Below are 24,404 nucleotides of genomic sequence, written 5' to 3'. Positions count from 1 at the left end.
AAGAGGATGAGCCAGTGTCCACACGTATGGGGAGGCAACAACCATTGCATCTCTAGGCCCTACAGAGAGCCTTAACCTGTTCTGGTGCCACAGCAGAATCTGCTCAGGCTGAGGCCACCTCAGCCATGGGGAGAGAGTGAGAATCTGTCAGCTCCTGGCTTCTGCTCCCTCCCACTCCTGGTGATCGACATAGGCACTGACTCTTCCAAACATATTTTCACCACATGTTTTCATCCTGACCTCATGCTTAGGGTTGTCTAAATAGCACACTGTATGTGCGTGCGTGCACTTCTCATTCAAACACCCTTTCCTGTTGTACAACAGTTATCTTGGGAGCTAATGTAAGGCATCCAGATATCCAAATGCAAGCTCTACATATACCCCCACCCAGAGCTGGTGTTAGAACTCTGGAGGCCCCAAGGAGAGACTGAAGCACTAAGCCTTCTCCCCTGCCCGGTTGCATGTGGGATGCCTTAAGATAGCACTCTTGTAGCCCAGGGGTGCCATGCATGGCTGAGGAGGTGATGACTTCCTCCCCCAGGATCCACTTCTCTGTACTCATCCTGGCTGCATCTGTCCCTCCTTTTCCCCTTTCATGCTTCCATTCTTGGTGACTTTCCCCTTCCCACCTCCAGCTGAGTTGTTTGGACACAGTCTCCCGTCGGGATCAGCCTGGTTCTCACAGCCTCTCTTGTCCCACCACAATGGTCTTGCTCCAAAGAGAAAGCAGTGAGGGGCTAATCCAGCTGGGCAGCAGCCCAGGCCCAGGAGACGAAAGGCCTTTGCAGGTTGGAGGTTCTGCTCGTGCTGGCAGGCAGTGAAGATGGGGAGGGGATTCTTCTGAGTTTTCTCTTTTCTTTTTGAAAATTTTTTCCTCTTTGCTTGCCAAGATAAATCTCCTGTCCCAGCTGTGACATCTGCATTTCCCTTCTCTGCTTTCACTAAGGAATGAAGCCCCCTGCACTCCAGCTGCACAGCCGAGGTTTTCTTTACATTCCAGGAAAGAAGAGCCCATACACTCCAGACAGTCCTTCTCCTCTCTTTAAAATGCAGTGAATTTCAGACTTTATGAAAGTGAAGTTCTCAACAGTGTTAACAAGATTCAGGCAGGATGGACAGATGCTGTGCACACTTCTCCACACAGCCAGCCAGTGCATGTGCACCCCAAGGGGCACAAGTGATCATCCAACCACCCCTCGGCTGCCACCCCTCTGGTGCTCCTCCATCCTGAACCCGTATTGCCTTTGTATCTCACAAATCACAGGTCTCTGCTGCTCCATGTCTGGTGTGCTCAGGGCCCTGGTGTGCCTGGACAGCTTGGCACTGACCTGCTACCCCCTTGCTGTTGCTGCTTCTCTGCATGGCATGGCCAAAGCACCAAAGGCCAAACTGCCTGTGAATGCCACTGTCATTCCCCTCCAGCAGCAGGACAGCATCCTGAGCAGCAGTGCCCCTGTCTTTCCCAGGCACTGCATCAATACCCAAGTCACCCGTGATTTCTTTCAGCATCACAGCCTTAGGGGTATGGTGGACCAAACACTCCAGACACCCCAGGATGGCAGAGTTTGACTGAACCTGATCTGGAACTAGGCCCAGAATTTGCTGCTGTCTGTAGAATTGTATAATCACAGAATCATTTAGGTGGGAAAAGACCTCTGAGATCATCGAGTCTAAGCTATGACTGAACACCACGTCAACTGGAACAGAACATGGCACTAAAACTCCACAGCCAGTCTTTCCTCAAACACCTCCAGGGATGCTGACTCCCACCACCTCTCTGGGCAGTCCATTCCAATGTCCAATCACCCTTTTTCTGAATAAATTCTTGCTAATGTTCAAACTAAACCTGCAGTTTAAGACTACATCCTCTCATCCCGTCTCCAGTTGCCTTGGAAAAGACGCTGACCCCCACCAGGATACAACCTCCTTTCAGGTACTTGTAGAGAGTGATAAGCTCTCCCCTGAGTCTACTCTTCTCCCCGCAAGGCTCAGGCACAACTCGCTGTGGAAACCTCCTTCCACCGCGCATCCGTGCCAAGGGCCTGGATTTACAATTTCCAGCGCTAGGCGCCACAGGACCTAGGAGGGACCGTCGGCGGCTCAAGGCACAGCCGGGGGAGGGCGATGGCGGGCGCGGGGCCCAGGCCGGGCGCAGCAGCGGCGCGGGCGGCGGGGGAGCGGCGGCCGAGGAGCCGTAGCCCCTCAGGCTGCGCGCGGGCTGCCCGGGCCGCGCGGGGACGGCGGCGGCGGTTTAACGGTCGCCGCGGCGCGCTGCCAACGGCCGGCAGCCGCGGCCGCCCATTGGCCCGCGCCGCCGGGAGGCGGCCAATAGGAGGCGGCTGCCAGCGGCGCGGCGCGCGGGAGGAGTGCAGGGTTAGGACGGAGCGGCGCGGGCCGGTCCCGCTCGGGCCGGGATGCCGTGAAGGGGAGCGCCCCGGGGACATCGCCACAGCCCCTCGGCACACACGGCTCCCGCGGCTTGCCGCAACCTCCCTGGCAGGCAAGCAAGGCTTCGTGGTTTCCCCCCGTCCTGCCCTACAACCCCGGCAGGGGGGACAAAGCCATCAGCTGACGGAGCGGGTGATGTTGTTAAAAAGCATGTGCACAACACAGACCGCATGGAAATTCCGTGGCCGAGATTGCAGCCATGTAATATCCAGCTCAGAGTTCACAAGCCTGCCGTTCACTGGGGAGAATCTTGGGAGGCACCAGGCGCAGGGAGAGAGCGTGAGTTAAGTCTAACTTCAATGCTTCTGCCCCTAAAAGAATAAACAGAAGGGAGTAAAAGGTATGTGGAAAGTTGAAATCTGCTAGCCTGTGACTGGGTTTCCCAGCGGCCCCAACGGAGGACTTGAGTGCTGCTAAAGTCATGGACACTGGTGTCTCCACACCTGGCACTAGCGTGTTCAGCATGAATGGGATTAGCAGCCGGCACACAGCACCACGGGCAGTGGTGATGGAGGAGAAATTGGAAGTGCCCTGCAAGGGGAACGACTGTGAAACAGCACAGAACCCAGGCTGAGGCGATTCACAAGACAAGTGGTATCGCAGCGTGCCCACAGCGGTGTGGCTATTGTGTGCCCTCCCACCCTGTGGGTGCCAGGTTCAGAGCAGATACGCATGTACCAGGGAGGAGGGGGAAATAGCACCCTCCCCTTGGGCAAAACGGGCTGCACTGGCCTGGGGTGGAAAGCAGCTACAGTACATGGTTTGCCTGGCATGAGACTAGCTGACTCTGCAGAGGTAGGAGCACCTCTTCTCCAAGCAGTGGCACTCTGGAGGATAAAAAGGAATGCCTCTGCTTTTCAGCATGCTTTTGCTGTGTGTATGCTACATATGCAATGAATGTCCCAAATTTCCTTTGGCTTACAACTGCCTTGCAGCTGACTCTGATAAAAAAAAAAAATTAGAGCAGGACTTAAACCATACACAGAACTGGACACAACCCTCTCGGGATGAAACATTTGGATCGGCTGCTCTTAACCCTGATTTGGCAGAAGATTTGGGGTAAATTTCTAGGAGTCTGTGAAAGGTAAATAAAAAACTTGTCCTTCTAGGCTTCTTTTGAGCTTGCAGAACTGAAGACACCTGCTTGCTACAAAACAAAGCCGCCCTTATTTCTAAGCCATTGTGGTGGCAGCTGGGCTGTGTTCAAACAGAGATGCGTAGGAGCTGTTCTCCATGGGAATGCAGGTATCCCTGGGCAAACTGGCAGGGGTCCCTTCCTCTTCTTTGCTCCTTCCCAAGCCAAGGTCAGTCTCCAGGCAGAGACTTCACATGAGCAGTAGCCCTTAGAGAGAGAAGCTGTATTGTCATCTCTGTCCCCAGATCTCTGCTGTCTTGGCTGGATTGGTGCTTTGCCTGTTTGTGTGAACATGGCAGCCTCAGCTGCGTTTGAGCAGGCTCCCAGTGACACCCTAACTCCACATCATGACAGGGCTTTCAGCTGCTGTAGCATCTGGGGGTGGGAGCTCATGTGAACTTTATGTCCTTATGTGTGAAAATATAATCCATCATTTTTGGGAAGGCCCTGTCTGCTATGTTAACCTGATCCGCCTCCACCCAGGCGTGCCCTTTGCAGAGCCCATCCACCGCTCCTCAATCCCCACAGAGGCACAGCAGCCAGAACACAACTGGGTGTCCATAGCCATGTCTGTACAACCAAGGGATGCATCCCTAGCCCAGCCCTGCAAATCTAGAGGTGCATCTACCCTGGAAAAGCCTACATGGATTTAACTGTGTGTGGTATGTCTGCCTGGGAAGTTTAGAGAAAAATTCTGCTTAATGGCAAGGGATGCACGGAGTGAGAGCAGGCAGGGCAAATTAAAGAAAATACTGGTTTATACTCTGTGACTCTCTGTGAACTATACTGCCATGCTGATGTGAAACCATGTCACAGTATCACCAAAAGACATGAAATGCAGCATGAACATTCAATACAATTAAAAATAAATTAGAGAGGTGCAACTGCTCAAGCCAGTCACCACTCAGTGGGATGGGAACATTTATTCAAGAACCAAAATAAACTGGAATAAATGCCACTCCACCATTTCTTCCATCTTTTTTGGAAGCTTCTGGCCCTGCCAAGTATGGAGTTGAAGCTGCCAGAGTTGGCAGATCTCTGCTCTTACACAGCTTGTCAGCCCCATGCCATTATGGGCCTTTTTTTCTGCATCTTGCAAGAAGGAAATAAGAAAGGCACACTGGGAGATAGAGGAAATCTGCTTTGGGAGATAACCAGAAAAGGAGGAAAGGTCTGAATTATCTTTACAATCATCTTCATTTGTCTCATTGAAACTGTTTCTCTTTAGTGCTCAGAGAGCAAAATCAGAGATAATTCACATTTTGTCCCCTGGCAGGTCCCTGGAGACTGATAAAGAAAAGCAGGCCTTGAAAGAGGAAGAGCTGTACTCTGTTCAAGTCCAAAAGCTGAGGCATGTAGCTAATATCAAATGTTACTGGTGGCTTTCATTCCCTGGGCCTTTGTAAAGGGCATTTAACAGAGCAACTAAGTCTGGGCCAGCTGATTTGTTACATAAGGATGTGAGGGATTTTCATGCAAAATCTTGAGAGAGCAAGAGCTGGGACTCTCTTCAGTGGCCAGGCTGGGCAAGAGTTGGGTTTTGCAAGCAGCAGACTGAACAGGGTCCTGCACCAGGACAGTTTTCAAAGCAATTCAACTTGGAATGTAGATTTCTGACCTTCTGCCAATATTTCAGTGGAAAATCTGTGCCCTAAGCAGCAGATAGGAAATTAAACTTGAGGTCCAATGCTGAGAGTATCATTTTTACCTCAGCAGTGGAGCTGCAAAAACCAGAGTCTCTTGAGAATGGGGAAATCCTTCCTAGGCTGCAAAGAGCAGTAACACCTCTCAGACTGTTCATCACTACTGGGGTAGCCTGGATTAACACCATCCCGGGGTAGAATGAAGATGTGATGCTGGTGAACCAGGGGTGAAAGGCCTGCATTTCCAAAGATAAGGATGGATATCTGACTGGTCAGAGATCAGGCAGTCGCTTCAACCATGGGATGAAAATCACAGCTGAAGGAGAAAAGGAAGCCTATGAAAACCCTTTCCCAAAACCTGGCTCTCCAGCTATCCCTTCTTCAGGCTGGACTTCTCCACAACAAGACCCAGCAGTCGAGGACCCTGTAACCGGTAAAAAGAAGTTGAAATGTGAAGATGCATGGTATCATGTACCAAGTAATGTCAGAAGCTTCTGAGAAGCAAAGATCCCATGCTCCTTTGAAGCCAGGAAACCTATTATGCCTTGAACTCCTGCTGTGAAAGCTCCTGTGTCTTAGATCAAGCAGACATCTGCACCCCAACGTTGGAGTGGTCTCTGCAGAAGCTGGTGGATTTGGGAATCCATTTTCTGGACATCCCTGGACAAGGGAGATGATGGATGGCCTCATGGGTTTTAGGGCTTAGAGGAACCACTCTGGTAATCAAATATGGTTCCTTACAGAGCTGAGAGCCTCCTGCTTCAAATTTGTCATCTGCAACTGAGCTCAGTTTAAAGGCTCCAGATAAATCCAGCCCTTTCAAAAAAAAACCCAAAAACAACCAAAAAACAACCAACTGTTGTAGACGAGAAATACAGTCACCAAACAAATGAGTCATTGCAAAGAGGGACTTTCTAGCTTAAGCCTCCAAAATGTTTTCTCAGGCTTTTTGCTCTTGGATGAACAAGTCCTCGCTACCAGAGATTTTCCTGAGAACAAATCCAAGTCACCTTTTAATCTATGGAGTGTGTTATGGCATGGCCATACCACATCCACTGCTGGGCTGTTCTGCAAGCAGGGAGAAGTTGAGGAGCTATCTAATGATGGGAGGTTGTAGTCATGTAACTCCATGTTAGCAGCATATTCAAAGATTAAATTATCTTTCTGTGTAATTAATTGCTTTTATTATTATTTGATTATGTTAAATAGATTTTAACATAATCAAATCACAGGTGGAAGTGAGTGATTCCTGTGGGAAAAGAAGTTACAGCCCTGCCATGGTGGCCAGTGCTGCAAAGCGATAATGAAGACTGTGAGCCTTAGAAAATCAAGATAAAATCTACAGTGGTTTGGCTTCTGGACATCCTTTCAGACCGGGCCTTATTTTGCAGATATAGAATTCAGGACAAGAACCAACCTCTGAGTATCCATCATGGTTTTATGTGCAACAAAAGAAAAAAAGCGTCAGTGAGATCTTCCCCTTTTGTCCCTTAACCTTGATGCTAAGTGAATTTTCCCAAGTATGGTGTTCTCGATATACAGGAAACCCTTCACAAGTGCCCAGTATGTGTCCCAGCACAGATGCAGTCCCCTGCTCCTGCCTGGATCCTCACAGCACCAGGCCTTCTCATGCCAACCCTTCCCTCATGCCTCTGCTGCTTGATACTCCCCTGCTTCGCTCCTCCTTCGCCTTCCTCCTCTCTCCGAAAGGGTGCACACATCTGGCTTGCCTTTATTGTGTGATAAATCTCACCCTGCATATTGGGTTCATTTTCTGAAAGTTTTGAATGGTGTCTTGGAAATGCAGTTGGACAATAGGAGCTCTTTGAACCCAGGCCAGCTGGACGGGACTCCTTGCATTGCAGCTGACATGCAGGCTTTGGCGGTCTTTCTCGGCTCTTTCCTCTCTTTTCTTTACAACATTTGAGTTGTCCTCAAACTTTATTTTTGGAGTGGGCAGTGCATTTCTGAATCTTTTCATCATTATATTATTATTAATTACGGTCATGACTATTTCTGCTGGCACTCCTGGGTGGATCTCTCCTCTCTCACTTAATATCTTGGGTACGACTACCTTGGCCACAACCCACTCAAGCAGTGACTCAGAATCCCTGGCCAGTTCCCAGGAGAGATGCAAGAGTTTTGCCAATTGGTTTTAAAAGAGGCCATCGTTTTCCAGAGCTACTCTCTCACTCAACAGAGCTGAGCTGGGTGGAAAAGCTCAGCTCTGTGGTTCCAGGGAGTCCATCCCTGGTGGACAGGCTGTCCCTGGGTTATTATGAAAGCAAAGTCCCGCTCCCTTCGCATGCAAACAAGACGACTTCTGAACCAGGCAGTAGGATTCTCCACTGAAAATAATTTTGCTCCCTGGGGGTCACTGCACTCAATTTCCCCATTCCCAAGCCCCTGGAGGAAACAAAGCTAAGGGAGGCAGGCATGTGGGCAGGATGAGGCATTGTGAGGGAGGGAGTACTGGATGCTCAGGTCAAACTGTTGCCTAATGTATCATCACACGGCTACCCACATATTGAGTCAGAGTGGAGAATGGCATAATCTGAAGCAGGCCTCATATTGCTGGGTTTGAGGTTTGCTTGCAGCAGTGGTACATAGTAGAAAAATCCCATCTTCATCCTCTGAGCATCTCAGACTTTCCCAACCATGCAGGAGGATGGGAATTGCTCTGATTCTAAAAGCAGGAGGGGACCTATGGCTCAACTGTTTGCCCCTCTACACATTGAGTTTATGTAGTGAAGAAGGCTGTTTGGCTCCTATGTGGCTCCTGTGACTTAAAGACCTTCAAATAGTGTGCTCTTATGGAGGCAGACATACAAATCTTCTTCATTTCTTCATTTTCACAAGAAAAAAAGAGATGGCTCATCTTGGTGAGGCATGGCTGTCTCCCACAGAACATGGTGGGAACCTGACTGAATCCTTCTGACTAGACTGCACTGCCTACTGCAAATGGCACTGAGTGACGGAGGGAAGGAGATGACAGGCCTTCCACTATCAAGAGTGGGCACTTGGCAATGTCAGACCAGGTCCTTCCCAGCCTCCCTTCCTATGTGCTGGGAAGCCCGCCTGCTTCACAGGGCAGCCGAGAGGCCTGGTATTCTCTGGTGCTGGCATTTGTAAAGAAGAGGGACTGAGATCATCAGTTGCTTTTTACTCACATCTACCAAAGGGAAGGATAGGTCTTGGGTCAAGTAAAACTCTCCTTCCTCCTGTTCTGCTGCAAGATCCAGCAGGGCAGGGAAGCCCACCAGCATCCGGGAACAGTGGTCCTGCCAGCCCTCTCTGTGCTGGTGTTGAAGGCTGAGCCAGCTCCGGAGCTCAGCTGCCACGGTCCAAGCACCAGGCAGAGGTGTCACTCTCTCTCCAGCTGCAGCACGGTGCAAACCACAGCTGGCTCCCCATGTGGGGCTGCCTCTCCCAGGCTGGCAGGCTGGCTGCAGCTGGCCTCCACTCCCACCGGCAGGGTGGCATTGCTGCTTCTGCCTGAGGAATGCAAACCGCCTGAGCTGCTCTTGAAGATCAGCCAGGAAAAGTCCACAAATAGCAACAGGAAATCAAAATGCCCGCTCCAGACGTGCACTAGATATGAGGCCATCCAGCACAAGGAGAAAAATTAAATGCTGGACAATGAAGATTACATCATGCAGTGGATGAACACGTGAGCCCGTCCAGATGGGGCCATGCCAACAGGTCCAGATGGCTCAGGAATGCTAACTGCATAGCTACCTCTCTCGTCTTTGGTTTTTCTTCCCTCTTTCTTTCCCTATTCTCCATCCCTTCTGGCGTCCTTCACTCTTCCCTTTCCCAGAGTAAGTAAATAAATCCTCTGACAACTCTGTGTAATTCAATTTCATCAAATATCAGAAAACCATCTGAGACTAGTGGATGGGCAACTGGTCTGGACATGGGTCTCTGGCACTTACTTGTAGGTATCAAGGCTGCTGGGTGACCTCACCACACTGTGTAGCTGCTGGGCTTGACACAGTAATGTGTGCCTTCACCACACCTGGGACTTCAGCTCCAGGTCACAAAGGAGGAGGCTGCAAGGGCTGTTCCCCTGGAGCCTGAAGCATGCAAGAAAATTAAGAAATCAGCATTGCTCCTGCTCTGCTGCAGCTCACCCCAGCTGCCTACAGCTGCCACTGACTGCTCGCAATGGCTGCAGCTACAAGGGGAGGGAGAAAGAAGTTTTGCTGTCCTAGCTAGCAGCCTCTACCTGCCATCCTGGTATTAATTATAAGCAAAGAAAGGAGTGCAGCAGCGTCTGTTCAGCCCCAGTATTGACCAGAGCAGCATCTGCTGCTACTCAGCTCTCTCCCAGCATGATAAAAAAGGGCTCAAAACTATGTAAGAAAAAAGAGAAAGGTATGTGCTTTGCCAGGTCTGAAAAAGGGCTGCAGGCCATTTGCTCATTAATTACTGCTAATCCAGCTGCTGGATTGCTGCCAACTATATTTGACAAAACCTGAAGAGCAGGAGGTAAGCATCAGAGGATGGAAAAGCAACCTCTGCATCACTCTTCCCAATGGATGATGGTGATCCTAACTTTACAACAGGCCAGACAGAGTTACTGCAAAGAAAAGGCACCTCCAAAGAAAGGGAAAGTGCAAAACCATGCACTGAGCAGCAGGAGGGACTGATATGGGTCTTGAATGTCCTGCTAGTGACTGACAAAGCCATGACATTCTGGTATTTTCAGCTTGTTACCTCCTTCTCATTTACAGACCAGCAGAGACATAGTTTGGGAGCCTGGGAACTCAGCCCAGCACTGACCATGCAGCAGTTTGGGGCAAAAATGTAACAGGGTGCTCTCAGCAAGTTGCACCAAACTGAGGGAGAAGATGGGTTTTGTGCCCAAGCCAGGATTTGGTTGTACAGTGGAGGATGAGGTATGAGTACAGCCCATTCACTGGATTTATAAAGCACAAATTGTTTGGTTTTCAGTAAGGCCCACAGTGGTCAAGCCAGCAACAGCATGGGCCAAAAGTACTTTAGTTTAAATCCTGTTGCTGACCAACAGTCATTCATACTGACACAGAAAGATTACTCTGGATTAGCTTGAAGTATCTGAGGTCAGAGTGAGACACGTGCAGTCCACAGGGATAAGGAACAGGAGAGGGGTGAAGGGTAGCTGGGATTTCAGTGGAGAATAGATCAGCTAAACTGAAAATGTGGCAAATATCATGTATAGCTGCAAAGTCATTCAAAAAGAGTCCAATCAGGGAAGCAAAGTAATAGCTCCTATGAACCTTTCCTGGCAGATACTTACTAGCAAAACTTCACTCCAGTCTTAGTTTTTGTTAATCTGCTTCACCCATTGATGACACTGCTCCTTTTCAGTAAGAATAAGGATGTGCAGTTTTTTACAGTGAGCAAAAGCTGCATCACTGCAAGTGACACCCTGAGGATCACATACTAAGAAACTGGCAGAGCTGAGACTAAAATACAGTTCTCCCATTCCCAACAACCTCACTGCACCACTGTCCATAAAGACAGGAACAACATAACAAAAACAAACCCAACATCATTCAATTGGCAATTCAGTATTTGTGGCTCAACAGCACCTCATCAACTCAGAGAGTCTGCCACATTTGCTTGGAAAGACGAGCCACATTTCCAGCAGTCCCTAGGCAAAGAACTCTCAGATTGAGAGACTGAAAAGTCTTTGAAAGAAACCTTCCATCAACAGTCTTTACAAATGTCAGAGCTGGTTTCCTCCTCCCTGAGCTGCCTGGCTTGCAGTCCCTCCCCCTGGGATAGCAGTAAGCTTAGCCAAAAGCACCTGCCCAGCTCCTTCCTTCAACTGTCATGAATTTATCAGACTCATTTAACATCAAGCTGCTCTGGCATGCAACAATTAACTCTTGAGGCTCTGGAACTGGGTCCTCTTCTTCATCCTGGTCTCCCTCTACCTCTTTCTCTTCTGGAAGGGACAGCTCTCCTCCAAGTAGAAAGAGGGCTGCAAATATTGCAGAGCCAGGAGCAGGTTCTCATGGTGGATCCCCTGTGCCTCGAACAGCAGAGATGGGTTATTCTTGAGCTACAATGCTCCCCCTGGACATGCCATGCCATTGAGAGGAGGAGCCAGTGACCCCATGACACTCTGGTGGGGAGTCAGCATGGGGGATGTTGTTTGGGCATTGGTCTAAGAAAGCTCACCTGCAGGAGGGATGCTGACAATCCAACAGGAATGTCCACAACCAGTGTAGCATCCAGTTCCCTCCTGTGTAACACGGTGTCAGGCCCAAGTTGTAGTATTCCTCCAGCCTTAGCTGCCAGGTTCCTCCCAAGGGAGCCCTGACATTCCTGTTGCAGGGGAACTCCTGACACAGATTGCTCAGCTGAATGCAGTATGTTTTGCATCTATTCTAGAAAAAATGCTAACTGCATTTTGAGCAGGCTTTGCTAATCAGGTCAGCCAGACTGACCTAAATGAACATTTTTCCTAATCAAGACAAAGTCACAGTGTAAAGAAGCCAAAAGCAACTTCGCTGAGGTAGTCAGGGGTGAATTTCCTCTGGAACAGCCTGAACAGTGATCGTAATAAATGACCTCACATAAGGCATCACCTTTGAGCTCTAAAGATGGTAGTAATTACTCCAGTACTGGTTTAGATTACATACTAGTTTCAGGGAGAATAGCCTTGCATAGTGCTGTACGGGGAATTTCAGCAGTCTTAGAAAGTGAGAAGATAAAATAGGACAAGAAAGAAAGGAGTGAAAGAGTTTGTCAATATGTGCACTTCTAACCTTCATGAGATCTTGTTCTGGCTAATCAATGTCTCAAGATCAGTGTCAAGCATCTATCACTTGGACACAGACCAGACCAGAGCAGCACCACATGATTTCAAAGGCAGATAGCCCTGGACAGGTTTAAGAAACTAAAAGTCAAAGGAGAGATACAAAGAAAGAGAAAAGAAGGTAGGTAAAGAAGTCATAAAGGGGTGGGTGAGAGGATAAGGCTGGAGTGTTCACGTCAGCTCAGGAAACTACAGGAAAGGAAAACTTTGAATGATGTAACCCTACAGGAAAGCAGAAGTAAAATTTGTTTTCTTGAGCAGCTGGAAATAAGTTAGATAGATGTAAATACTGCATGGCAGCTGCAGGGAACAACTGGGTTGAAAGACACAGCCTGCCTTTCAGCATGCTACCTGCAGTCCCCTGCCACTCTGGCCATGCCCTTGGCTCTTCACAACCTTTCAGCTATTTCTGCTCTGAGGAACGTTGCAAAACATGCAGACACCAACCCAAGGAAACACCTAGCAACTTACAACACAAGTTAAGCTCCAGATAGAGGAAAAAGTAAGAGAAGAGCTCCATGCAAGCACCTACTCTGTCCTAGTGCCAGGCTGAAAACTGGATCGATGATTTCAGTCAGAGGATACCAAACTACATTGAGGGTGCTCGCACAGAAGTCACCTGCTGCAGTGGGACAAAGATGGTGCCAGCATGGGGATCAGCTGAGAAACGTGGCTTTGGTTCCACCCTTGTTCTCACTTCTCATCTCCCATGCGGAGACTTGAAGTCCCAGCAGTTCAGATGTGTAAATACAGTCCCTGGCAGAAAGCTGGGATTGTTAGGATGTAGTAATCCCAGGACTAAGACTGGCTCGAAGTTGAGGACCTAACACACTTGGCTCCTCCTGAAGAAGAACAATGCTGGCCACAAGGTTGCCTGTGAAGCATAGGTGACTGCATTGTACCTTGCTGCACAGACCTGGAATTTCCCTGAGAAATCTCTGAGCCAAATTAGGCCAAGAGACAGGTTTTGGGCATTTCTTAGGTGAGCTGTAATGGTTTGCTTCATTGCTGCTGCCTTACCTGTTTTCCTGTAACTCTGCAGCAAGGACAGTCACCAACTGGCTTTTGTGAACCATCTGGTTTCTTACAGTCTGTCCACAACTGGACAAGGATGCATAAGCTTTAGTGGGTTGACTCATCCCTTCCTTGAAATGCACTGGTACAAGTGAGTCTTGAGAATCAAATTGCTGTATCAAGAACATTCCTGCCTGTGGTTATGCGCAGAGAATCTCCCACGTGACTGTCCCAGAGACAGCTCCAGAGAGTTAAGGATTTTCATTTGCTTCCTTTAACACTGAGAATTCTTTAAATAGTAAATAAGTAATTAATAAATGCTAATTAAATACTACCTTAAAACCTATGGAGAAATGCTTAGAGAAAAAGGGAGCAAGCACAGGAATAATGTTTCTCAGAGGAAACACAGCAGTAAGTCACAGAAGTGTCAGCCTGGCCATATTTTAAATAGCTCAGCTACAACTGTGGCTATGAAATCCCTAGTTCTAAATTCCCCTTTAAGGGGTTGCTTCAGAAAATGCTCTTCTTTCCTAATCCCTGCTCTACCAGAGACAGCTCCATTTCAGGCTTTAGCAGAACAGTACAGCACCAATGGGACCAGCACAGCACCAGTCATGGATGAGACCAGAGCAGCATGGGATGGACCAGTGCAGTATCAGATGAGCTTCTGGGTAGCAGAAGACATTTTGCATTGATGAACACAACACATTTCATTAAGTTCAGGAGCCACCACTTCTGAAGCCACCATACAGAACAAGCTTGGCCACTTGTACTGGTACCAGGAGGAGGTACAGTGGACCTTAGAGGTTTTCTACAGTCTGATCTATACAAATGAGACCCCAGGTTTGTCCTTCTCTGAAAGTGGTGGTGGCATTGAATGGCTGCCTTATGCCAGAGGGGATGAGGATCACCTGGCAGACATGGCCTGAGCAGTACAAAACCCCAGCACTCCCAGCTGGTGCTGCTGACACCCTCCCTCGGTGGGAATGGACTGTGTGCACAGATGTACTTCCATCTCCTGCCAAACCCTCCCTTTGTTTACTCTGCAAGCACTTCACTAAAGACCTTCCTGCTTCTCCCCACCAAGATGATGGCTCTGTCTCCAGTGATTAACCCTGTTTTAGACATATGCCTTCCTGCACTCCTGCTCTAAGTTGCAGCCTCTGTCCTAGTTCTGGCCCAAGAGCACAGTTAACGGGTTCTACCACTTTGGCTGAGATGATAACTTAGGACAATGGGTTCCCAGCACATGCAGGCAGTTGTCCAACAGATGAATGTGTTTATTTAGGAAGAGTATCCCAAATGTTTATAAATTTCCTGGCAGGTAAGACACACAAATGATCCACAGTCTCTGGACAAAGTATTGACCTAGAGTCTTCTAAATGAAGTTCAAGTCTCTTTCCCTCTTTGTTACCAAAAGGGAAACATTTTTCCTGGTGGCGATGATGCTCAGAGACCCAGACTCAGAGACCCATGGACCCATGTTCAGCTCTGGTTTCATCCTGCTGCTAGCACTTCTGCAAGTGTAAGTCCCACCATGAGACAGTAAGGAGCAGCGGGGACATGAAGTGGAGAAACCATGAGATGGATCCAAAGAGACTAATGACATAGAAAGACATGGGAACTACTGTCTTAGGATTCATTTCCATCAGGACAGGTCTGATGGCCCTATCAGGTCTCTGCTCCAGACCCTACAGGAATCTGGCTGGCAAGTTCCAACTAAAATTTAAAGAAAATAGCTTCTCCATATCCAGTACTTGGCAGACTAACCATAAATGTGTTACTGACCAAATTTTACCAGGCATGGGAATAGAGGGCCAAAATGCTTGCTGCATGTGTCCCAATGAGAGATTTACCATCAGTCCTGGAGACCCAGCCTCCCGTTACAGCAGAGCTCCCCTGTCTAGCAACTGCAAGGGATATGAAGTGGGTGACCAAATCTGCCTGAGCTCTCCATCCTCACTGTGCACTGAGATGGTGAGAGGGAGTTTACAGAGCATGGAACTCACTCAAACCAAAGGTCAGTCCAACACCTAAGCACCACTTAAGTGCTATTTATGTCCCTGTAGTAGGCATAAGAGGAATAAAAGTGTGTACAGGCTTCCTGTGAGTGTGACAGTCATCCATGGTAAATAGCCTCTCTTCATCTTCAGGGGAAGCTTCCCCTATGAGTTTCACCAGCACCACTCTCAGCCAGCTCTCTACATACAGTTCTGCCACTCTCTTCCTCCTGCAGGCCAGGACATATTGAAGGAAAGAGCACACAGTAAGCCCAACATCCAGTTTGCACTCAAGGAGCAAACCTCAGAGACAAGCAGTTCTTCTCCCCTTCTGCTGTCCCTTTGTAGGCTCCAGAAAATGCCAACTGTCATATTGCCTGGGCATACAGGATCACACAGTAAAAGAGTGTGTTACTGTGCATTCCCCAGAGGAGCTGGGTTAGCTCTCCTGAGGCAGCCTGAACAGCCATTCTGCAGCTTCTAACAGTGGAGACCTGAGCAAGCATGCGGGTTATTTTCTTGCCTTCATGTCTCTTGAAGGAGGTGAAGTATATGCTTTGAAAAGCACAGAGTCAAAATAAAGCTGTGTTTATGTAAATATCAGAAGTCATCTTTGAAGGTCTTTTTTGCACTATAAAACACAGAAACAGAGGGAAGAAACAAACCCACTGGGCTACTGGGTTAAAAAGAAACACATGACTCCTGTTTGGTTGGTTTATTCTGGCTTCATTCTGACACCAGTGTCACAAACCCAGTGAAGCACAGTGGTGAATCTGACTCAAAAGATAAGTCTTTTGAAGAGTTTCACAGCACTGATAAGAGCTGAACGAGAAAGTAAGAGCTCTCTGAGTGTAGTTGTAAGAGACCGTAAGCAAGTAGATGGCTGCTTGCAGAAATGATCAGAAATGGTGGACTGGGCAGGACTCAAATGGGTGAAATTGATAAACAGGCACTGCATGAAGGATTAGCTTCATGTATGGTAGGTCCTTCTGGGAAAAAAAGATGAGCAAAGTTGCCTAAGTTCAAGAGCAGTATGTGGCCTCTTGAGCAAAAGGAGACTGACAGTGCTGTTAGCAGCCATCCTGTGTAAGCCTGGTTAGCAGAAGCTAAGTGAAGAGAGGCATTTTGTGTCCTTTGGAGATTTTCCCTCCAATCAACAAGCAGATACCACTCCTGTAAGATTTTCAAAAAACCCCCCAAATCCTCACAGTGATAAATTAGTTCCTTATACCCAGTCTAAACCTCCCCCGTTCCAATTTATGACCACTCACCCTCCTGCCATGCACTTATGAAAGACCCTGGCTCCATCTTCTCAGTAACTTCCTCAGCTGTGCAGGTAGGCTTCTCCTAGGTCCTCCTGGAGCTGCCTCTTCTCCAGCTGAGGAAGTCCAACTCCCTCAGCTACTCCTCACAGGAGAAATTACCCATCTCCCAGTTACCTTGGTGACAATCCCCTTGATGCACTCAGATTTATCATGTCTTTCTGGTATCAGGCAGCCCATAACTGGACACTGTATCTCAGACACAGTTTTATGATTCTCAAGAAAAAGGGGATAATCACTTCCCTGTGTCTATCCACCACCTCATTCCTGCTCCTAGCTGCCTTTGCTACCAGGGCGCACCAGTGGCCCATGACCCCTGGTGGCTCAGTACATCCATCCATCTATCCATCCATCCATCCATCCATCCATCCATCCATCCATCCCAGGGCAGGAGTCAGGATTTGTTTTTGCCGAATTTCATGAGGTTTCTGTCAACCTATTCCTACAACCTGGGCAAATGTCTCTGAATGGCAGCCCCCACACTTCAATTTTTTTTCTGTTGCAAGCACACAGACCTTTACAAAGATGCATCTACAGATGCGCTTTAATTAATTCTTTGTCACAGCTTCAGATGAACAATACAGAGAACCATTTTTTAAAGACCAAGATGACTCATTAGGACTGTCAAGGTTGAGGAAAAGAGAGTAGACACAGGCAATTCTTGCCCCAAAGGAGCACAGACCCTGCAGTAAGGTTCATCCATCTCTTCTTTCTCCTTCCTTTCTGAAAAGAGGAAATCATACTCAGGAAAAGTTCCATACTGACATTTTATGGCCAAAATTCCTGGCCTGTTTTTAAGAAAAATGCCTGCTGAACAATATCTGGAAAAGTTTGCCAATCTTTGAAGCAAAGGCACTGGCAACTTTGTGAGCTATTGTGCACGGTGATGCTTTGCACAGTTCTATGTAAAACGAACTTCTCCACGCATTTCAAGATCCCAGGAGATTTGCTGGATTTTATAAGAAAATCCAAGTGCATTTCTTCCATCCTCCCCATTGTCATGCAGAGCGAGAACAAAGAGGGTTGATGTATTATGTTCTGGCTCTTGTACCAGCAACAGGTTTGGTAGGCGAGAAGTGGCTACAGAATCTCTTATATGTATCATCTGCAGGAAAAGAAGGTTTCAGCTTGACTCTCTCACTCCAGCAGAAGTTTGTGGTGCTGGCAGTTGGGGAAAAAATCCACAGGGAAAAAAAAAAAGCCTTTAAAAAAGAGCCTTTCTGCTCTCAGCTAAGCACAACGATGCCTGAGTCACTGCAACGTAGTTAATGAGAAGACAAGGGCAAGCTGCCTCCAGAAGCAGCTCTCCAAGCAGAAAAGCCATTTAAACGAGGCAGGACAGAGCCAGCCTGCCCATGGCCACCACACACTTTAAACACACTGTCCTGGCAGGTGGCACCAGATGGCACTCTTACATAAAAGCTTCTTTTTCACAGGGTCTGCTTGCAGGCAGAAGTTGTGTTTAACTATTAAAAGGTATCACCTATATAGGTTAGGGGTTCCCTGACTTCTGACTGCAGCCCATGTTGCATCTGGGTAAAGGGGCTGGTGCCAATACATACTATTTTCATTTTGGTAAAGGAATAAATGATCTTGGCATAAAGCACTTCCTACCAGCATAGCTTCATCCACACTGGATGTGTACAGAATTAGGGAAAGCACAAAACTCCTAGCAACAGGTCTCCCAGATATGGGCAGGCAAGGCGAGCGCTCAGTCTTGGGGTGATGTGCCATTGGAAGGTCTGCCTGAACACTGCAGGACTCTGTTGCCTCTGGTAGAGCCCAGTGGAATCAGTCCTTGAGGCACAGTGGTATCTCAGAAATTAGGAGCTGGCAAGATCTCTGAGAGATGGGGCTGCCTGCATAATCTCTTTTCCAGACTATGTGTGCCTCTGCTTGGTGCAGTGCACTTAATATTTATGCAAATTTTGCATCTCTACTGTCTTCCTCACAAAGGAGGCAGCATAAAAGGCTTTAGATATCTTTTGCGTAGCAAAGCGTAACTGGATTCACCCTCTCCCTGTTCCATGCTCCCACTGCAAGGGTAGTCCTCAGAGACGCTCACAATGCTACACCGGGAACGCGGGAGGTGCCAGTACTGTGAAAGGGGAGTAACAAGCCATTGTTCAGATCTCTGTCCGGGGCAGGCACACTGTCCCACGGCTGCAGCCGCTCAGAGGCCGGCAGAGCCTCGCGTTCGGGCAGTGCCCCGCTGCCCAGCGCCGGATACCCTCGCTCCAAACCACCTCTGGGGTAGGGCCCTTCCCACTTCAGCTTCAGGGCTGGGTCCTGCCTGGCAGAGGGGCTGCAGGATCCGCAGCACAAACTCCCATAGAAAGCTCGGGCTTGTAGAGCAAAGAGTCTGTGCTTGCTCTCAGGGAGAGCTGCTGGACTGAGGACTCGCCTGACTCCCGGGAGAGGCTGGGCAGTTTCCCTAGAGGTGAACAATGCCCCTTTGGTTTCTTGAGACTGGCAACACATTTTCCTCCCAAGTCACTCTTCCCCCTCACCCTTCTCTCCAAAGTAAATCAGCCCAGCCTAAGCGCCAAGCGGCAGATGCTTCATCTCCCAAATACCACTCAGAGGAAAAGTTATAGGCAAAGGAGAGTGGAGGCACTGAGCCCAAGGCTCTCCCGACGGCAACCGGCCGTGCCTCCGGTGCTTCCCGAGCTCACACACGGCAGGTCTACAGTCCCCGCCTGGCACCGCACACGTCTCCCCAGCCATCAGGCTCATAAAACCGTAGTGCAGAACAGCCCTGAGATTCCCCGGCAGGGTCTCCTCGGGGCAACAGCGGCAGGGCCGGTTCAGGGGGGCGCTGGCCGTGTGCGATGGCGGGCACCCGGCCACCAGCATCTCCGGGGCACCCCGGGGCAGGCGGGGCGGGGCGGGGACCGAGGAGAGCCCGCCGCCGTGTCCCGTCCCCGCTGCAGGCGCCGGCCCGCCGGAGCTGGGGTGCTGCCGGCGGTCCCTTACCACATTGCTGAGGAAGTCCGCCTCGCTGAAGTCGCCGAAGTCGAGGAAGCCGGTGCCGGCGGCGGGGAAGAGCCGCTCGGCGGGGAAGGGCTCCAGGATACTGTCCATGGTGCCCGCGGCGCCGGGGCTCGGCCGCCCCCCGCGCTCGGCCGGCCGGGCTCACTGCGGCCGCACGCTCCCGCCCGCCCCCCGGCGGCGGCGGTCCATGGGCGGCGGGGCGGCAGCGACCGCCGGGCGGGCACGGGAGCGGAGCGCCGCGCCGGTGCCGCTCGAGGCGGCTGTCAGTGCCCCGCTGCCGAGGGGCCGGCGGGCGGCCGCGGCACGCCCCCGCCGCTCTCCGGGAGCCGCCGGGGCGGGACTTCCCGCGCAGACACCCCTTCGAGGCAGCGCCCCCGCCTCCCGGGCAGCCCTCGCAGCGCGGGGGGGGGCGGGGGGGGGGCGAGGTCGGCGGCTGCTCGGGGCTGCCCGGGGCTCCCTCGCTCTTCCCGGCGCTGCGGAGGGACCCGAGGGCGCTGCTGGTCCCCGGCAGAGCCGTGTCAGTTTGACGAACTGAACAAATCCTCCTTCCAGCAGCCGGCCGCCCGGCTTTGGTGGCTCCTCTGCATCCCTCGGGGAGCAGCGCCGGGAAAGATGGGCATTCCGCGGGGTCGGAGCCTGAAGGGCAGCCGGTAGGGAGGCCTCCTTGCCCCCACTCCCCGCAGCGGGCTTTCAGGTAGGCCTGTCTGCAGCAGCACATGTGGCTACTCTGTAATTAAAGAGTTGGGCACCATTTAAGGGCTTCAGGAAGATTATATGGTTTAAGATAAATAGGATTACGGATCTCCCTGTCTTCTCTGATCATTACTCCAACCAATACTCAGGAAAACCACTTATAATAATCCCGTTGAAGAAGTCGTGGTGTTTTATTAATCTGTCCCTGCTTTCATGGCTCCCCAGAGAACAGACTGGAGCCCCAGCTCCAAGGAGGGGCTTTCTTGGTCACAAGCATCTGGAGAAAAAAACCCCAAAGACAGCAGTGCATCTCTCCTGGAGGAAACCTGGCTGGAAGTTGCCAGCTGTGAGGGTCCTGGCAAAAAAGTGCTGATTTGGAGCTGTCTGGAGCCTGTGCTTGAAATGGACACGGGGTTTTCATCCATCCAGGTTCTTGCTCCACTTTCTCCATGGGTGTCAGAACTAACAGCACAACCCAAGGTGCTCTTTGGCTACTGGTTGCACAAGCAGCCACATCCTGCACACAAAAGCCTTTATACTTACACACACAATGAGCTCTTTCAGTTACATTTACTTTTACCTTATGTTTCAGTCAAGTGTAAAGAGCCTTTGGGTAAAAGGTCAGAGACATAAATTCAGCCAGGATGGAGTTGTGCTGAGAAAATAATGCTGTTCCTACTTCCTGAATGGTAAAGAAACCTCTCTGTTAATGTGGATGCCAGTGGGTTTAAAGGGGAAAACACAAAAACCTTTGCCACTGTAAGATAGGAAGAAGAAATATGTCCAGACCCTTCAGCAAGAAGTAAACCTGTCTCCAAGCAAGGGGTAAGACATCTTTCCTTTAACATCCCAGTCAGCAGGGTTCTCAGCTGCAAGGAGTAGATGGACTAAGTCCTGCAATGGAGTGACAGCTCAGGGTCACAGAGCATGGACAGAGCTACAGCAGGGGTAGCTTCACCTCCTGCCACTAACCAAACCTGGATATCGCTGCCCTAACTATGAAGACTCGCTGGTGAAACCAAGAGTTTCTGGTTCAGTGCCTCGCCCAAGCTAACACAAGGAAGCCTCTTCTCAGGACACACACTGTATTTATTCCTCAGGCTGAGGAAGCTCAGATGGTGTCAGTGACGGTTTGCACAGCATGGGTGGCAGTGTCATCAGAAAAGGTCAAGCAAAGTAAACCTCACTTGTTTGTCTGTTCTCTGAAGGGAAAATGCTTTGGCACAGTTGGACAGGAGCTGTGAAATCCATTCTGAAGATTAAAATATCTCAGAAAATAAATGAAATTGCCTGGTCTGAAACGCTGCTTCTATTCAGTGCTTTTAGTACTGAGCGTAACTGCCTGGATGCAGCTTCTCCGCCTATCACTGCTGCATCTTTGCAGGCAAGAAAGAATCATAAGAAATATCCTGTTTTGGTGTTGAACTGGAGAGCTGCTCTGTCCCATCTTGGAGAGCTCTGATGGGGACCCCCATCCCTAGCACTTGTGTAGAGTTTTGAAATGGACACTTTGCTTTTGTCAGACATGAGCGCAGTTCACTTAAGGCAATGGAAATGTCACCTAGGTAGTCAGAGAGTGTTGCTGCTGACCCTCTGGAGCCAAAAAGGAGAGGTATTTTGTAGGCAAGCAGTTTTGTGTTCCAGAAGAGACCTGGAAACAGGTAAATTGTTGATGGGTGAGGGGAGGTGATTGCAATTCAGAAAATTCAGCTGCTGCAGCTGGCCAGGGGTGCCTGCAGTGAGGGGAGAAAAGGACAGGCTGAGCGTCACTGCTGAAGCAGAGGCCTGGCAACTGCAGCACTTGCAACACTTGAACAGTGCATCACCCTTACTAGAGCATCTTTAAAACCAGGTTCTGCAGCCATCTCTTGGGACATGGATACAGCAGAGCAGGAAGCAGCCTTGGGCCAGGGACTGAATTACATGATCGTTCAAATTCCTTTTCAGCCCAGTTTTCTCTGATTTTATACTTAGATTTATGTGCAATCTCATTACAGCAGGAGATTGAAATAGCAATCAAGTATGTTCAGGCTGAACAAGTCAAACTGACAACAGGTAAGGCTTCCTGGCCTCACAATATTTGGTACTGCAAATGCACATATATGATCAACCAAGCTAATTTTATCACTGCTGAGAAGTGAATCATCAGTCTATTTCTCATAAGAAAGGGATCCTGCTCTCCTGTGCTCCATTCTGCCTGGTCCTGCTTCCACTGCTTGCCCTTATGCCCATGGAGTGAGAACTGCAAGTCTCTCATCATACTGCTTTGCATTTGCTTTGCCTTCATCCTGCATTGTTGTGAGCAAGACACACAAGACGAGGTAAGCAGGCCCTGGGCTTGAACATGTGGACAGCAATTCAGGCCATTCTGCAACATGCCAAGCTGAAGCTTTTGGTTCCCCAACCCAGGACTGTGCCAGGAGGTTTCACAGGCTCTTTGAGGATGAGTGTTTCTTGAGGAATGTAGGGTGAAATGTCAGTGATTTTTGGTCTGCTGCATGCAGGCTCTGTTGTTACAGGAGGGGTTATCTGCCTAGTGTTTGCAGCCTGGACAGCTGGTTTGGGAATGATTCATGCTGTTAGAACTGCTTTGCTTTGGTGGTCAGGCTGACTCTTTAAGACTGCCACCAAAGACAAGCTTTTACTTAGTGTCTGTGAAAGATACCATTTGTCCTGTTTATTTTTCCAGTGTTGGTGTTCATGTGGATGGAATAGACAGTTTCTGCCACAAGCTATCTTCCTAGCCATGAAGGTTTTCTGGAGTCAAGCAGGCTCCATACTTTGGCCCTTCAGTAGCTCTTTGCAACAGTCCTGCCTTCATTTCACTTTGTATTTTTCCTGGATGTGATTACTTCTCCATATATTGCTTTGGTGTGGTTTTGCTCACTGTTTTGTGCACCATGGACAGAGGGAGCAAGTACTGCGTTGTAGGTCCCCTCTGCTCCTGAAGGCCCACTGAGAACACGGTGAGGATGAAAATGGGACTTTCAGCCTAGTTCAGAGAAGAGGTACTACAGTCCCCAGACAGGCTCTTAGGAATCAGGTCGTGTGGGGGCACAAGCAGTTACATATCTAACCCTTGGGCTGTGATTTCTTCATTTAGGTTTTTATGGGGACAATTAAAAACCCAGGAAAAAGTCAAGATAGGGAGTGATACAGCAAAACATTCTCTAGTAAAAGGTAACTTTTGAGGAAGGACTTGCAATTGCTGGAGCTTTTCTTTGCCCTCTGATCCACAGCCCTGCCTCATCCAGGAAATCTGTCTCCCTTTCAATTTCCCTCCAGCGGCTGGTTTAAACTCTCTCTCTTGCACACACACTTCTCCCTCCAGCCAGCTTCAGCTGCTTTCCATTTCCTTCCTCATCCTGTGTGTGCTCCCAGCCAGGTACCCAGCACACTGCTCCCACCACCAGCAAGCAGCAGTGGGACAGGGAGGAGAGCCAGCTCTCAGGGAGGAGATCACACCCATTGCAGCTCCCTGCTAAAAACAGAAGGGGGTAACACCTGTGAAATCAGAGTGTTCATAGATCTGCTGCCACAGCTAAAAAGAGGGAATGAATTGTGTTCTGCATGTTGGTTTGTATGTGGATACATAGCACATCAAATTAAATGTCTACCTGCAAGCAGACACATTTCATCAATGACCACCAAATCCAGGTAGGTGTGAGCCATGCCGGAGCACTGCAGAAAAGTGCAGACACACGTATGTGTGTCATAAGGAAATGTGCAGCACAACTTGTGCTTTTTTCCCTCCATCTTGCTTAGGAAGTAGAGGGGAAAGTGAAGAGTGTATTAATTGCATGTTTGCATATGGCAAGGATCCATGAATGCTGTGGTTTCAGTGAGCACCCTAATGCTATGTGGGGAATGAAAGGGAAGCCACAGAGCTCAGCACTGCAATTATTATTCTTTCTGAGGTAAACTTGGGGCCCTTGGATAGATTTAAATCAGCCTTGCAAACAAGGAGCGAGTGACAGGCAAGGAAGGAGGAAAGACCTAGGAAGAAGAAAGTCTTGAATAAAAGACACTGGACCCTAGGAACATCCCTTCACAGAACCCCTTTAAACTCCTGGGAATGTGGCTGAGCTGCCTGTGGCTGTATGTCTTTCTGCCAGTATGTCAGAAAGCGAAGTCCCCAGATAGTAAATGGGTACTATAACAAAAGATGAGAACTGAAAACTCACCACTTTGGAAGTAACTGATACAGGAGGAAAACTCTCTTTGTAATTCCTTCACTTCTTCATGGCAGGCTAAGAATGTTCCTTTGCCTTGTCACATGCAATCTCCCCTTCCTGCTCTATACCTCAGAAAGAGCATAGGCTGGCAATCTCCCTGGGGAATCAG

The 24,404-nt window shown here is 49.4% G+C and overlaps 1 protein-coding gene across 3 annotated transcripts in view; it reads right to left on the bottom strand.

Moving 5' to 3' along the window:
• Positions 1 to 19,532, bottom strand: part of CREB3L1 (cAMP responsive element binding protein 3 like 1) — a 45,235-nt gene extending 25,703 nt beyond the window's left edge. For 2 of the 3 annotated variants that reach the window (XM_048308030.1, XM_048308031.1), the window contains exon 1: positions 19,350 to 19,531. In XM_048308030.1, coding sequence (XP_048163987.1) covers positions 19,350 to 19,457 — 108 coding nt within the window. In that variant the 5' untranslated portion in view covers positions 19,458 to 19,531. Of the gene's footprint in view, positions 1 to 19,349 lie in introns of all 3 variants that reach the window. The other variant, XM_048308032.1, reaches the window with a different exon arrangement.
• Between the last annotated feature and the right edge of the window lie 4,872 nt (positions 19,533 to 24,404).

The sequence above is a fragment of the Corvus hawaiiensis genome, chromosome 6 (assembly GCF_020740725.1).
Source record: "Corvus hawaiiensis isolate bCorHaw1 chromosome 6, bCorHaw1.pri.cur, whole genome shotgun sequence".
NCBI classification, from domain to species: Eukaryota; Metazoa; Chordata; class Aves; order Passeriformes; family Corvidae; genus Corvus; species Corvus hawaiiensis.
Note: the sequence above shows the minus strand (reverse complement) of the source record. Positions and strands in the feature narration are given on the sequence as shown.